Source organism: Chelonoidis abingdonii, chromosome 3 (genome assembly GCF_003597395.2).
Source record: "Chelonoidis abingdonii isolate Lonesome George chromosome 3, CheloAbing_2.0, whole genome shotgun sequence".
NCBI lineage: Eukaryota > Metazoa > Chordata > Testudines > Testudinidae > Chelonoidis > Chelonoidis abingdonii.
In genome coordinates this window covers 181,418,694-181,434,447 of record NC_133771.1, presented here as the reverse complement: position 1 = coordinate 181,434,447, position 15,754 = coordinate 181,418,694, and the positions used below count along the sequence as shown (strand labels likewise).

Genomic DNA, 15,754 nt, shown 5'->3' with positions numbered 1-15,754 from the left:
CGGCGCAGCACGAGAGTGATGGTTTGCCTCCCTTGTCTTTTGCTATACCTGCATCCGTTCCTTTTTCTTTGCATGCTACTGCTGCATGTCCCATTCATAGTCCTTATCCATCAAGTCATGAGAAATCTGCCTATGGGTATCAAAATTCCTACGGCTGGAGTAGAGATGGGACTGCTCAGCCTCCTTTCCCCATATAGTCTCCAGATCCAACAGCTCCGGTGTGCTCTAAGTGGGAGAGCGTTTGCTGCATGGAGCTGCCATGGTTAGCTGAGAAGATGTGATGTGAGCGCTCCATGTCGAGCTAACAGGAAGTGGAATTTCAAAAATTCCCAGACCTTTGAAGAGGGAAGGGCAGATGCCTGTGTACCTGAGTGCAGGGCCGCGGAGTTCCAACTGCCGATCAGAGTGGTCAAGGTGGCACTGCAGGATACCTCCTGGAGGCCATTTACAACGATATAACCACGCGTGGTGTCTACACTGACACTTTGTCAGTATGACTTTGCAAAAAGCTCTGTGCCTCTTGTCGATGTGGTTTTGTTTTGTTGGCAGAAAGAGTATTGAGGTGTACACCTCCACTGTTTTGTCAACGAAACCTGACTTTTGTTGATACAACTGTGTAGTGTAGACAAGGCTTTGGACCAGTCTCACTATTAAACACCAGGATGAGACCTAATGTGGAGGACAGATTATCCAACATGTGTCTACAACAGGATTCTTACTAACTAGTACTTGCCAGGGACAGGATACTGGGCTTGCTTTTGGATTAAGTATGTGGCAATTCCTGTGTGTGTAATGGTGATTTACAAAGATGATTAATACTTACTAGATAAGGAAAAAGCATCGCTTCCATTAGGCCCTGTTTTAGTTGAGCAGATAACTTTTTTTTTTAAAAAAAAAGAGAGATTCTTCTAAATATTTATTATTTTTACAGTGTCTTCACCAAGTATGCCCTCTGTGAATTTGTCTCATTTTAAAGGCTGTCTCATTTTTGGCTTTAAAAGGTAAGATTTCATAAAGTAAACTTCCCTCCCCTCTGTAACTGTGAATATCCCCGCCCCACCCACCCTTAATGAATTTTCCCTGTGTGATTAAATCTGAAAACTAATTTAAAGAATTGTTTCCATGGACAGTCAAAAATTCCAGAGCCCTCCCCGTCTCTGCACCTCCTCATTAAAGACTAGATTGCTTAAACACCCCTCACCTACCCCAGGCCCCAGCCTGTACAATAACACTAGCTATGATCTGAGGTGTAATACCTGAGACCATACCACCGGCTTTTATTTCTAGTCACTTCTTTGATTTCTGCTTATTGAAATAGAAAATATACTGTTAGGAGCAAAGGAACGTTACAGCCTCCTATCATTACTACTTTTGGAGGAAATATGCTTAATTAATAAAGAAAATTTTATTCCTTCAAACTATTCCAGAAAGTGAGCAAATTATATGTCATCCTTGTCATATTTCTGTTGTGAATTGAACAGAAACTGTTAGACTGCTACCCACATATTTAGCTGAGGCAACAGATTCAGTAATGAGCACTGGAACGAGAAAGAACCGGGTTCTTTTCCACTTCTTCCTTTGATTTCTGTGTTAATGCACAAGTCACTATCCTCTGTGGCCTGTTCTCCCGTCTGTAGTATGAGTAATCTATATTTTTCTTAAAATTGTTAAAGTACTCTTAATTCACGAACTAAAACAGTATATGAGTGCTTTAATATTTATTAGTGTGCTGTAGAAAAAGATGCCAACTGTGGACCTCCGTGGTGCAATTAACTGTTGTGGCAAGAAATGTGGCTCTTGATGGGCGTGACTTTGGTGGTGAGAAAGAAGAAATGGTTCAAACATCGTCACATCACACACACAAAGTTCCGCCTGAAACTGGGACGCAGGGGGTCTGCGGTCAAGGACAAATGCCATCCAGGAGATGGGAACCAAGCGTGGAGGGCTGATGACCAGGAGAGGGCAGTGTGAGTAATGCGTGGAAAAGGAGGCTGGGATGGTCCTTCAAAAAGGAGCCGGTACGCTGCATAAACCGTGGGGGGTGTGATCTCTCCCAGCACTCACCTTTCGATCGCAGGAAATGGTGCCTCTGTCGAAGACGGGATGCTCAGTCAGGGAGGGAATCGATCGTGGGAAAGGCTAATGCTAAAAGTGGGAACCTGTCCAAGAGAACGACGTGGAAGTGTAAAGGAATGCCACTGCTAGGCCACTACTGCGGCCTGTGAACGTGCGCTGGTGAAGCGTGAGTACCCATCAGCCGCATCACAATATCGCGCAAGATGCCTGGCGCCCTCGGGCTTGGGTCCAGGTGCAATGGGTGGGGGGATGTACTAGCACCATCCGCCGAGCACCAAATAGCCGAAGCAATTTCAGATCTATAATAAATACCGCACCACCAAACCATACTGGACAGAATGATCGGGGCTCATCACACCCAAATGTGGGGCAGTCACAGGAGGTAGGGGCAGGTCCCCAAAGACAGACATGCAGAGCCATGACACTCAATCATGGAGTCAAGGGTGGTCGAACGTGTCATGACGAGAATGGTAGAAATGGAGAATCCATGCAAACGTCGGAAGAATGCAAGCAGCAACCGGCATCAGTGTGCCATTGCAGGCCTGCCCCCACAGAAGAACTGTAACTAAAGGTGCCAATGGGAAGTCTGTACATGAGGAGAGTGAGACGAGAAGGCGCATACCAGCCGCGCCCGTCCCCACCCCACCCCGAACATAGGAAACCCCCAGCGGATGGTAGCCGGACAGTAGGAGGTGAGGGGAGGGGGGGGGGTAGGACACACACACACACACACTTGAAGGGCCAGCGAAGCCAGAAGTAGACATACCGCTGACCCGGATGACGGACCCGATAGACCCATCCGCGACCCCCGAAGGACAAAACAAGGGTAGGCAGCACCCAGGGCGACAGCGGCAGCCCCAAGCAAAGGCAAGGAGAGAACACAGGGGCACCAGAGCGGAAAGGGTGGGCTGCCCAAGACACGGAAGAGCAGAGAAGGGTGGGGTGGCTGCGGGGGGGAAGATCAAGTAGCGAAAGGCAGACAGCACGAAAAACACTGAATCAAGGAGGCTGGGAAGCTGCACGAAGCTCAGAACAGCAGGGCCCGAGAACGTGGGTGAGCATGTGGAAGGAGCCGTCACTGCAGGCTAAGAACAAACGAAAAAAACAAACACCACCAGAAGTGGCTGAAGCGGATAAGGCCGGCGAGGACGAAGCGGAGGGGGAGGGCAGAGACAAAGACATACACCGGCGCTGCGGATCAACAAGCCCCGGGGAGGGCGAGATGAGCGTTGGGTCGAAAACGTAGTAGATATCGTCGATCATGCCCGATGAGTGGATGGTGATGATAAACAGAGAACTGGGTGAGGCCGGGTTCTGAGCCTAAACGTGATGAAGCAGAGTAAACCTCTATGCGTTAGGTGTGTGTGTGTGTGTATGTACTCACACACACACACACTAATGTCCAGCTAATCCATATATATACATACCTCTACCCTGATATAACGTGACCCGATATAACACTAATTTGGATATAACATGGTAAAGCAGCACCCGCAGGGGAGGAGGGGGGCTGTGCATTCCGGCAGATCAAAGCAAGTTTGATATAACACAGTTTCACCTATAATGCGGTAAGATTTTTTGGCTCCCAAGGACAGCGTTATATCAGGGTAGAGGTAGGGGTGTGTGTGGTTTTTTGTTGCTCTTTTTTGGGAAGAGTCAAGTGATCTGAGAATATCAGTTGGTTGACATCACTAAGAAGTGACATGGTAGATCAGTTATTAGTCTGGGAAGCTCACTAAAGCTCAGAGACAGCATTTTGTTTTCCCTATAAACTTGTGTGTGACTCATTTTTAATTTAACCTTTTTGTGCCACTGTCAGTCTAAGTGAAATACATGTTGAATGTGCTTAAAAAAACAAACAAGCCACCATGAATTTTTCTGAATGCTTTATAATAGTTTCCATGTTCCTATTTAGGCTGAGAGCTTGGTATCTTTTTATGGCAGGTAGGGGTTAAGAGTACAAAATACAGGTTACACCTTGGCTCTTTGGGCTTATCAAAATTACTGCTGTTGTGATGTCTGATAGTTTTGATGCGGTGTTAGTAATGGGTGTTTTGAGCTCTACTTCCTATGTAGTGTTTTTATGTTGTATAAAACATAGGAACTTAGGGTTTGCTATACCAGTTTGAATAACTGATTTGCAGTCTGGCAGCCTGCTTCCATTTTTGGCCTATGTCCAATACCTGATGCTGCAAAGGAAAAAATGAACCCCCATCCCCTCAGTGCAATTATACCGTGCTATTTGTGGGAAGGGAGAAAACTCTTTTTTGCAACCTGCATATAATCAGATTTATAACTGGAGCATAAGATTCGATTACTTCCTTCTTTGCATGTATAATTGCAAACGTTGTTCACAAAAATTATTCACCCCTTTTTAAATTCTAGTTTTAGTGTTTGACTCTCTGGACTTTGCTGTAGTTAATTCCACATGCAACTGCATGAAATGTGACCTATTCTGTATTTGCCTGAAATTGATGTGAATGAAATACTGAATAGATTGAAGTACAAAATATCAGTACAGTTATCACCTGATAGAATAATAAATTTGTAAATCTCACTCTAGTCAATAGTAACTGTATGTATAGTGAGTCAGTTTTAAACAACATGGCAAACAAATGAATATGCATGTCAGAAACAGAAATATTGATGTGAAATGTATATCTGTTATGTGAAAACAATAGTATCTTATGTAAATTTTAAAAAAAATCTGATAAATTACCCAAAGTAAGATAAATATTTACTGTGCACAGACACTGGGTGCTTGTTAGCGGTAATACTCTTTGCTTTTTAAAAAATAATAAACTCAAAAATTATCTTACTGCTGTTAATTTTTTATCCTCTGCTGCCCTCTTCAGGTCTAACGATATAGATCTTTGGAGCAAGGTAAGTGAAGATGGTAAAACTGAAATTATAAATAGAACTATTTGGAATGTATTCAGAAACAAAATCTCTAACCGCTATGTGTGTAAAATGCATTACTGTGAATTTGAGCTGCTGGTAACAGGCAGCCCTGACAGTAACTTCTGATCATAACATTTGTCATTAAGAAATTACGACACTTAATCTGGTCATGCTTAGTAGTAGTATTAGGTTTGTATGGTAGGCATATTGAAGAAAAAACTGATGTGTTAGTGCCAATTTATTTAGTTTTATACTTGATACTACTATGAAGTCTCAGTATAACAAGTACAACAACTTTTTTATTGCTTATACACTTAATTAAACCTAATACACGATTTTATGTAGATTCAGGAGCCAATTTCTATGACTCTGTTCCCTTCAAATGTTTGCTAGGACTTAAAAACAAAGCTTAAGGTGAAAAAAATTGCACCGTGTCACTACTGTGTTATAGTAAGATGGAGGATCTGATGTAAATGAAATTCCAGATGAAGGCAGTTACCCAGCTCAAGTCACAAACAGAAATCACTGTGATCAATCTTGTCCTCCCAAGTGTGGTCCATGTTGCATACCACCCTACAATGTAATGCATTTAGTAATACCTGCAGAGTACTGGAAGTTGCTGTTAGATCAGGACTGAGATGCATTAATTGAGCTGTGAGTAAGAAGCTTTCACTAGGTTGAGTTCAACACCTTGCCTTCAGGAGTTTACTTAGTTTTGTTTTTAAAGTTACTGTCCTGTACTTGTTTCACTGTGCCATGCTGAAGTATTGCATGGCTCATAGCATGTTTTCATGATGATCTTGTGTACTTCAATCTGTCTGTGAGGAAAACTGAGGACAAAGTAGAAAACTTAGGATGTCATTTATTTGGGTTTAAGTCAGCTAATATAAACAAGAACTGTGAAGCAAAAGTAGATTGTTCATGTGCTTCATTGCCTCTTTCTAATGTGGAGGGAAAGTCTTAAACTTTTTTTAGATGGAAATTTTTGGTGTGTTTTGGGGTTTTTTTTAATTTTGCTTGCGTTTTTAGACTTGAACTATCAAGAATGTCATACAGGAAACTGCCTCCCATTGCTGGAGGAGCCTGGCAAGATCTTTGGAGATATCAAATAGTGATGTCACAAGCATGAGGCTGTAACCTGAGCTGCTGCAGCTCTTTCCCACAACTGAGAAAGAGAGGATGAAGTTTCCTTTGTGACAGAAGCTGAGCTGAAGTTGTTTGCTAGATTTACAAGTAGATACATTTTTTTTCTTAAGGCATCCAATTTTAGAAAAAAGCTGTCTTGCAATTCAAAAGTAAAGTATTGCAATTGAAAAATATTATAATGAACAAAGGTTACACCTCCAAAGAATCTCAATTTACAAGACTTCTTACTTGTTTTAAAAAGTGAACATTGTAACAGTCACTCTTTTTTTGTTATTTCCTCTCATCCATTCCTCTCATGCCATTCTGGGATTTGATTTCTGGAGCAGTGGGCTGTGTGTTTTTGTGACTTCTCTGATATATTTCCAAGTAAGAGTAAGAAAGGGGGACGAGGGAAGCTGTAGTTTAACTGTCCACATTGTGTTTTCTTGGTGGAACTGAATGTGATGTAGGCATCCCAGAGCAGGACAGGTGTCTGGCTTTGTTTGTTCCTTTCTATTAGTAAGTGAAGATGTGTGGTTCCCTCTTCCCCTTCCCGCCCCCCCCCCCCCCGCCCCGGCCAGTTCCATTACTTAAAATAGAGCTTTGTTCCCTCCGTATTTAGGTAACAGCGTAAATACCTTTCTCAGCCATTTGGTTTAGCTTTCATACTAGCATCATGGTAGAAAAAGCCCAAATGTAGAACAATGACTTACTTGACAGAGACTAAAATTAGGACTTTATGTAATGGCTGTATCTTTATATTAAGAAAAAACAAAGATGTTTTTAAAGGTTTTTTGTATTTAGGGTAAGCATTTATCATATCAGTTTAGGGAGGGGAGAATACGTTTTCTAAAATAAAATATTAGTAACTCCTTCAGTTTTATAAGACCAATTGGACCAATGTCAAATTGGTTAGCCTTCATACACTTATATTTAAGACTAAAGAACTAAATGTTGGTGCTTTCTGTGTATGTACAAAGTGTCATTAAAAGTGAATTTACTCATTTTCAAGCAAAGTTGCAACTGATGTGGAACATCTAAATTGTAGAAATTTTAAAATTAACATTGTGGGACATAATTTTTTCTGCACAGCTTCACTTGTTTCAAACTGTAAGAAAATAAAAGCTCTATGGGCCGTTTTTCAGCAAATTGGAACATAATTTTAACAACTCCAGAAGTGACATGGGTTAATGATTGCTGTAAGCAATATCTTATTTATGATCACTTACTTGGTAGAATGATACATAAACAGAATAGAATAGATTGCCATACCTCAGAAAACATTTCAGTTTACAATATATTTTTTTTTAAGAAAAACGTATTATTTACACACACAAAAAAACTTCCTTGTATTTTATTTTTTCCTATGAATTACTGTGATGTGGTATAGAATAATACCTTAGCAGAGAGGTACTTTATTATTTGGAGAATTCAATTTTAGATACTGTTTGTCCTTGCTTGCTGCTGTTGACTGCAATGTACGATTACTCTGTCTTACCAGATAACTGAACTGTTGTACAAGGATGGACGTTATTGCCAGACGCCTCCAGGACCAGCTGGTAGAGTTTCAATTTCTATGATTGTAACTTATCCACAAATCCATTCTTCTGTGTAATGATGGGCTTGGGGGATTACAACAGTAAACACTGATTGCTTCTTTTTGAAAGTGAAATTTGAAAACATGTTGGGTAAAATCTTTATCCTGATAATCACAGCATATTTTATGAGATCTAATGTGATCTTTCATTACTTTTTCTTATTTAAAAATTTATTTCATATTTAGAAAAATGAGCAGTTTTTAAAGCAAGATAGAGATTTCAAATAAATGTCTGTCAATGTTATTCATATAGTGCAAATGTTTAAGTAGAATCTTTTCCAACTAATGTTCATTTTGATAACCTTTTCTAATTTTATAGAAGAAAATGGTACATATCAATCCAAATACATTATTTTGGAACAAATTGACTCTGTTTTCATTTAGTCTAGATAAATAAATGTCTATTTTTTTGTTTTAATTCCTATTTTTCTGAGTATAAGTTTCATACAGGAAACAGAACCTTTTGGAAAGTCCTTAGCTCCTTCTTCAGGCTTGAGTACAAGGCCATATAAATTTTTGTGCTTGAATGCATAAAAATTAGTGCTGTTAGCTAAACCATCTTTGTTAATCTTGATTTTCATTGGCTAATAGGCAGCTCTTCACAGGATTATTGGATCTACTTGTTAAAATCATTTAATATTCTTTACTCTTTATTTATGTTCCACTAGCTGGCTATAAAAAGCATTTTAATGTAAAAAAATGTGTAAAAGATACAGAATAAAATATGCAAAGCTTTAGGAAGCTATTTTTTCTTTTGAGCAATGACAAAATATTTCTGGCAACTATTTGGGGCAGTGGGTAGGAAAGGGAAGGCCTTGGGCAGTACCACTTCTGTCACACAGTGGTGGAAAGAATAGATTGAAGTAAGATTCTGTACTGAAAAGCTGTCACTGGGTCTGAAAATAATTAATAATCCTTTCACTCACCAGTTAGATATGTGCTCCCAAACCACATAATCTCTATGCCTCAGTGATCATTGTTGCCATTTCAGAGCCTCTCATCAGGGTGACATCTCACACCAAAATGATTTCTTATAAATTAATCTTGATAACATGACAGTCTCAGTAATTTTAGTGGAATGCTTTCTCTTGTTTTTTTCCACAGAAGCTGTTGGCTATTTTCTTTATAACTTGATTGACAGCATGAGTGACTCAGAGGTACAGGCCAAGGAGGAGCATTTGAGACAATACTTCCATCAGCTGAAGAAGATGGTACCATTTCATTTTTTGCTACATAATGCCTGTCCTGCCTGACATGTATCTATTAGATTTGAAATTGCTGCTTTTAAGTACAACCAGACCACTTCTCAGTGACATGCAAGAGCTGGAGACTTAAATTATGTCTGAGATAATTTCTGTTAGACAAATTTCAGTTTGGTTGTGTTTCAAAACTCATGTAATTTTCCCCCCACCTCTTGATACAGAATGTAGTAATCCCTACAAATATCTACAGAGGCATTCGCAACCTGCTGGCCGCCTATCATGTTCCTGAATTAATTAAGGTCTGTGGTTATATAGTAACTTTTATTTCTTTATAATATAAAATATATATGGTATGTGTTCCAGGAATATAATCTTGCCAGAATAGATATATTTGATTAACTGAGTAAACACTTCATCCTTTCCCTGTATCTTCTTTGCTTTTGAAACCCAATTTTATTTTAGGATATTTGTGAAGAGCTACATTTAATGAAAGTATTTTAAAGAATCAGTCTTTCCTTTTAGTAAATCTAATAACACTAGAAAAAAAGCTTTTGTACTTGCCACAACATTTTTAGCATTTTAAGCTCATTTTATTCATATAGTTTGTTCTTTTTATTTACTGGTATTTTTATGTCTTATTAAATTTTAGGATATAATTTTAGTGACTGATAGAGAAAAGTTGTCAGTAGCAGACATTCCAAAAGTAAGTCAATTCACTAATAGTTGGATTTCTCTGTGGCATAGTAATCAATTTTGGGGGGCGTGGGGCAGGAATAATTCTTGAAGATATTAACTAGTTGTCAGTGATATAGTTGTTTGGGGGCCATGCAGAAGGAAGCACAGTCTAGTAATTAATACACAGGATTGGGAGTCAGAATATGTAGGTTCTTCCTCAGACTTGTTGGTTGAGCTTGGCAATTCGTTTAGGTTCCATGCCTCAGTTTCCCCATTTGTAAAATTCAGGTCATGGTGGTGTGAGGCTTAATCAGCTTATGCACTCTGAACTCCTTGAATGACAGGAGTATAAATCGAGTATGGTGGTGGTTGCGTGGCATCAAGTCTTTTTTTAATCTTCAATGCGCCTAGGCATAGAGGTAAAGAAACAGACCTTTTCTTTCTACTTCTACCACTAAAAAAAGTGAGCCTGAGAGAAGCACATGTTTCCTCACTGTAAAAATGTTAGACTTCAAAGCTCCCATGGCTTCAGTTTTTATTATGTCATTGTCTCAAGTTTTTAACTGGCATCAGCTCCTTAATTAGCTACAGCATTCTTAATTGTTACAAATTTTTTTTTTGAATTAGGAGTGAACAGGTTTCATCTTCCTTTGGTAAAGTGACCTGTTAATTTTTTATTTTTTTTTTTTAACTTTTTTGTTTTCTTTTTATCACCTGTTTTTAGAACACTGAAGTGTCTGCTTTGGAAGAGGAACTGGAAAAGCTAAAAGCTGAAAAGCAACCTATTGGAAATGTCCTGAAACAGCTTATAGTTGCTCTCTGTGCAGAAGAGGTAACTTGAGCAAGGCAGAGATAATTGCAAATGCTGAGCTATATTTAAAAGGGATGTAGATGACTATATTATGGATAGATGTAGTTAAGCAAGGACAAGCGCAGTGCTTGAGGTTTCAAGGTTTGATGCTTATAAATCAAACATTAAGTGCAAAAAAGCAATTAAAGAAAAAGGTTAACTAATTTCAGCTACACCTTGAATGACATGTTTTGGGATTGCTGAAGTTTGTTTACAATAATCTGCAAAGTGAATGATAGTAACAGCTGTGATAGGTTTATCATACATGCCAAATGTCCTTTCAAGCCATGGCTCCGGTCTTGTATATCTAGATTGTCAAGCAACTGATACATGCAGTAGTCATTTGCAAGTCAAATATTACTAGGTTGTTAATGCAGGGATTGAAATTCCATTTTCCTGCTGGAGGAAAGCTCTTTCTGAGATAAAGAGGCTCTTGCCTTCATTCAGCTAGCATCCAGCTGTTGCTCATATTCAGTTTAGTGTGTCTGCAATTTGTAGGATATCATCAGACTTTTGTCCAATTTCTTGTTCAGTATGATTTTGTCATATACCCACAGTTTTACAAAGAGCCATAACTGTGTTTAATATTATAGCACAGTATTCAGTATTGCTGTAAATCCAGCCTTTGGAGAGATTCTATTTCTCAAATAACTGTCTGTTATAATGCTGTACCTGAGACTATAAGAATAGTCTGATATGTCATAAGCTTTAATATGGCACCCGTTAAATTGCATGAACAACAATTTACATATTTTAAAAGATTATGGCAAATGCTGAAGCAGCTTGTTCATTGATTAGATTATGAACTAGTTTCTTGTCTTAAAGTTTTTTCAGTTTTGTGTTTAGGATATTAGTGCCTGATAAAATTAAACCATGACATTGTACATAAATATTAGTCCATGTTCCATAGTAAATCATGTTTGTAGTGCTGTGTGTGTCAACAATCAGACTGTCATAAAACAGTGTAGAGACTGCTATTAAAATAGGTAGACTAATGCCTAAAATACACCTTTCACTTAAGTTGAACTGAACCATTTTGGGAACAGGTGAATTTATTTTTTTAAAGTAACTTTTGTTATTAAAATTAAATACCAGCTTTGTTTCATGAGCATGTTTTTTTGGCATTAAAACACTAAAGCTTTTCATACAGCTACATACTGAACCCTAGCATTCATAATGTCATATTGACTTTTTCTGTGGTTCACATCTTTGCTCTCTTCTTCTCTTTTAGAATATGCAAAAAGCTCTTGAAGTGAAAGCCAAATACGAACCGGACATGGTTGTCGGTGGCTATGCAGCCTTGATAAATTTGTGCTGTCGACATGATAATGTAGAAGATGCAATGAACCTGAAAGAAGAAGTGTAAGTACACCGGCACTGAAACATGTCACAGAGATTTATGCTGATACACAGACCTTGTTGAATTAAGTAGGTTGAATATTAACCCCGTCATACATTTTTAATTAGTTTTCCCCCATGTGTATAATTCTTAAGAAAGATCAAGAATTTTTGTTAAAACAAGCAATCCTTCTCAGATTATCACACTTCTGAAAGTGTGTGTGTGTGATGTATTATCTTAAATAAGCAAATGATTATGTTTTTGTCAACAGCCTTTAGCTTTTAAATTCAGGTTTTGTTTTTGAAAAGTGGTAATATAACTACATTTATATTCCATCAGAATACCAATACTTGTAAGTGACATTATATTTTAAGACCTGTCAGCAAACATTTCCTTTTTAAACCTCCACTTTCAGAGATTATATCTTGGTTGTGAAAATTAGCTCCCAGCTAAAATGTGTTATGCATGGTTTGCCTGGGAGCAAATTGTCTTACAGAGCATTCTCCTTTCTTGTCCCTTTCCCGTCTCACCCCCCAAAAAATTAAAATTCAATTTTAATGTTGCAGTGAATCATGATAGTTTTATATATAACTTTTGCATGGTTTTGATTCTCCCCTTCCCTTGCTAAAATTTACTTAGATTTTACAGTGGAATTCAAGTCAGGTATCCATAATGTGGAGGGAGCTCTGTCAGTGTTGAGAGAGACACAAAATGGCTCATTTGTTAGCACTGGGAAACTTGCTATTGTGTGTATGTAGTAACTTTTTCCATACTATTTCTTTTATGTAAATATCTCAGTAAGTAAGAGTCTGAGTTTTACAGTTGTGCTTCAAAGGTAGGTCAAGGTTCATTGATCTGCTGTGAGCTTATTATGGAGCTGCCAACAAGTGCCTTAAAAGCACCTTCCTCCTTCAATGCTCTTGGGAAAGTGACTAAATTAAAGAAACAATACTATGAATAGTAGAAATTGAAGGGGCTACAAAAGGTGGATGACTTTTTATGTTGAGTGCTATTTGTACTGTAATACTCAAAGACGAGGTGTTCGCAGGAAGAAGTTTCTGTCTTAAATATGGGAGAGGTGTGCCTTGTTCTTCCCTACTGTCAAATTGATAAAGACTTCCCTTTTTAAAATTCTCTGAAAAGTTTATTTGCTGCCTAATATCCTTCTTTTTTAAAGAGAAAAAATGTACTTCAGCGGCAAACTTTGACTGTCAGATTCTCTCTGAAATATTTTAATCTAACTACTGTGTAACTAATTCCATATCTTTGTTGCTTTGTCTTTAAGAATAACTCTTCATTCTATATACTTTAAAAACTGAACTTCTATTAATGCAGTTTTTAATATGTTCTAATTTTTAGCTTCCGTAAAGATTCATCTGTTGCTCTTGACACAAACAAGTACTTAGCTTTGGTGAAAGTCTTAGGAAAGCATGGCAGACTAGAAGGTAAGCCATTTGCTTTCAGTATAAGTTACTGCTGTATAATAAAGGTATCTTGCCTGTGGACTAAAAATGTGAGTTGATATTAATGGTATATCATGTCCTGCAAAGTGCTTGAACATTTTGCATACAAATTTGCATGTGAATTCAACCAGAGATGCTTGGACAGTACAGGCCATTAGTTTTAATGGATTGGCAAGCTTGTCATTTACATTTGCACAGCTCAGTGCTTTTTGCATTTCTGCAGCTCGTTTTTATTAGCATTGCTGTTTGGATTGAGTTTGAAGATCATGACTTATGGCACAAATTGCGTATGTGCCTAGACTAATGGCTTTGTTTTTGCTTAAGAAGGTCTGAAGGCTGAACGTAGAACCTATAAACATAACCTTCTTGTAAGGGTCCAAACACTGCAGTAAAAATCCAGTAACTTGTTTTATGAAGTACTTTAATATTTTTTAATGTTAATATTCATTTATATTTTATTTACATTACAGTTTAAAGTCTGTGTGATAGATTGTTTTGTAATTTTGGCTTTTAATGAATATATTGCATTCGATACCCTAACCGGATTCCTAGGTCTTTGCTGTAAATTATATGGACTTCATGCCTAATAATGTAAGAAGTTCTTAGGCTGATGGTTATAAACTACAGGCTATTGCCAATTGTTTTAAAGAAGGACTACGAAGTCTAGCCAACATAACTCAATCGTTCAGTTTTTAATCTTACATTATGGCTATTTTCTTTCTTAATGTAAAATTACACCTTTTTTTCCTCATCAGGTGATTTCATTGAAATTTCACTTGACCACTTAGTAGAATTATATTCAAAACCCTGCTCCCTTCCAAGTGACAATAAATTATATTCTGGTCACCTCTACAGTGAAGAAGTATGGCTACATTTTCTGAGTAGCATTATTTTCTGTGGTACATTTGTGATCTGCAAAGCTCTTTTAAAACATTAGGCTGCTTTTATGTAAAGTGGTCAAAACATTTGCCTGTGCAATAATTAAGAACATTATAAAAATGCACTTATTCCATATCCCAAAATGTTTGTTTCTGCCTTCCTAATGAAGCTTAATGAACCTAATGTTTTAACATGCAGTCTGTTACAAAGCTTTCATTGGCTCTCCTTGGCTAATTAGTATCGACACAGCAAACAGGCCCTATCGGTATCAGACCATTAGTCTGGCTGTATATTCAGTGTAAACACATCTTTATTATCTGGCCTCGTGACAAGCCATCTGCTAAAGAAACAATGGTGTGATTTAGCAGATGTTAGCATTGAACGATAAAAGCATCCATTTAGTGGGATCTTGCAGCTATAGGGCAGACTGTACAGGGTTATGTAGTGCAAAGTGGGCACACAGTTCCTATCTATAATTTGTAGTCAAAGTTGCAGTGAATGATAAAGCCATGCTATTGTGGATTTATAATTGTAGTCTCGTTTAGAAATACAAGTAGTAATTAACTTGAAATCGGCATTATACACCAGAATTTACATTCCTGCTGGGTTTGAAATGCTGTTTTAATAGCAGTTTGTTTTCCCTACATGAAATTACCTAAGGGTCTTTTGTGTTGTTTCATTGTAGATGCTATTAACATTCTAAAGGAGATAAAAGAGAAGGATATTCCTATCAAAGATACAACAGTCACGTCCTTTTTCCACATCCTTAATGCTGCAGCCATGCGAGGTGAAGTTGAAACAGTGAATCGATTACATGAGTCCATTCTGACACTGGGCTTAGCAAAGCCTTCTACTAACCTCTGTACCCCTCTGATTACTGTTCACCTTGAAAAGTAAGTTTTCTGAGGCTTGATATTAAGGGTAGGGTATGAGCTAATATTTGTTCATGTTACATGATTTATTTATTATATACATACAAACACAAGTGAAGATATAGTATATTAAAGTAAAATTTTTTTGAGACTGTTTTAGATGGAACACTTTGAAAAACAGACCAATAGCTTATTTTTTGTTAATTATATTTCATTTCATGGTGCCTGCATGAGAGCTATGACTATGTCACATAGACAGATTTAACACAATCAAAATTTGCTCACAGATTGGTTTTTTCAGATTTTAAGCCTTGCAATTGTGTTTGAATAAGGGATATTTGGTCATAGCATGCTACATACATCCCTAAGTTATTGAGAAAAAAAGCATGTGTTCCCCACCCAAAAGATGTGTGTATATTTCATTTTCACTGCCCATATCAATAACACTTATGTGGGTTGAAGTTAGGTTTCCTTGTCCACCAGGTAATTAACCGAAAAGTTAAGAAATCTGATAGTACTCCCAAAGTATCACCATATAGTCTGGGTGCTCCAGTCCAAATATTTCCCATTACTTTTCCATTTGTACCAGTAGTATAAATCAACAGGAGAATGAACTCCATGCATTTGTTCTGGCAGGAACTTATTTTCATGCACTGTGTGGCATATGTCCTTACATAGTCTTCTTATATGAGACACAGTTACTTGAGGAAAATTCCACATTTGAACTGTATATAATTGGTCTTTATTACAGGAGTGTCAAGAATTAGGTCCCCCC

The 15,754-nt window shown here is 37.8% G+C and overlaps 1 protein-coding gene and 1 long non-coding RNA gene across 2 annotated transcripts in view; one reads left to right on the top strand and one right to left on the bottom strand.

The window, feature by feature from the left end:
• LRPPRC (leucine rich pentatricopeptide repeat containing) overlaps nt 1-15,754 on the top strand; it is a 163,965-nt gene that overhangs the window by 64,590 nt on the left and 83,621 nt on the right. The window contains exons 14-23 of the mRNA XM_032774992.2: nt 932-1,001; nt 4,932-4,959; nt 7,604-7,661; nt 8,804-8,910; nt 9,123-9,200; nt 9,551-9,604; nt 10,301-10,408; nt 11,658-11,788; nt 13,125-13,210; nt 14,793-15,000. Of these exons, the coding sequence (XP_032630883.1) occupies nt 932-1,001; nt 4,932-4,959; nt 7,604-7,661; nt 8,804-8,910; nt 9,123-9,200; nt 9,551-9,604; nt 10,301-10,408; nt 11,658-11,788; nt 13,125-13,210; nt 14,793-15,000 (928 nt within the window). The remainder of the gene's footprint in view (nt 1-931; nt 1,002-4,931; nt 4,960-7,603; nt 7,662-8,803; nt 8,911-9,122; nt 9,201-9,550; nt 9,605-10,300; nt 10,409-11,657; nt 11,789-13,124; nt 13,211-14,792; nt 15,001-15,754) is intronic.
• Nucleotides 1-15,754, bottom strand: part of LOC142046610 (uncharacterized) — a 404,232-nt gene that overhangs the window by 378,166 nt on the left and 10,312 nt on the right. The gene's annotated exons all lie outside the window — the stretch shown is intronic.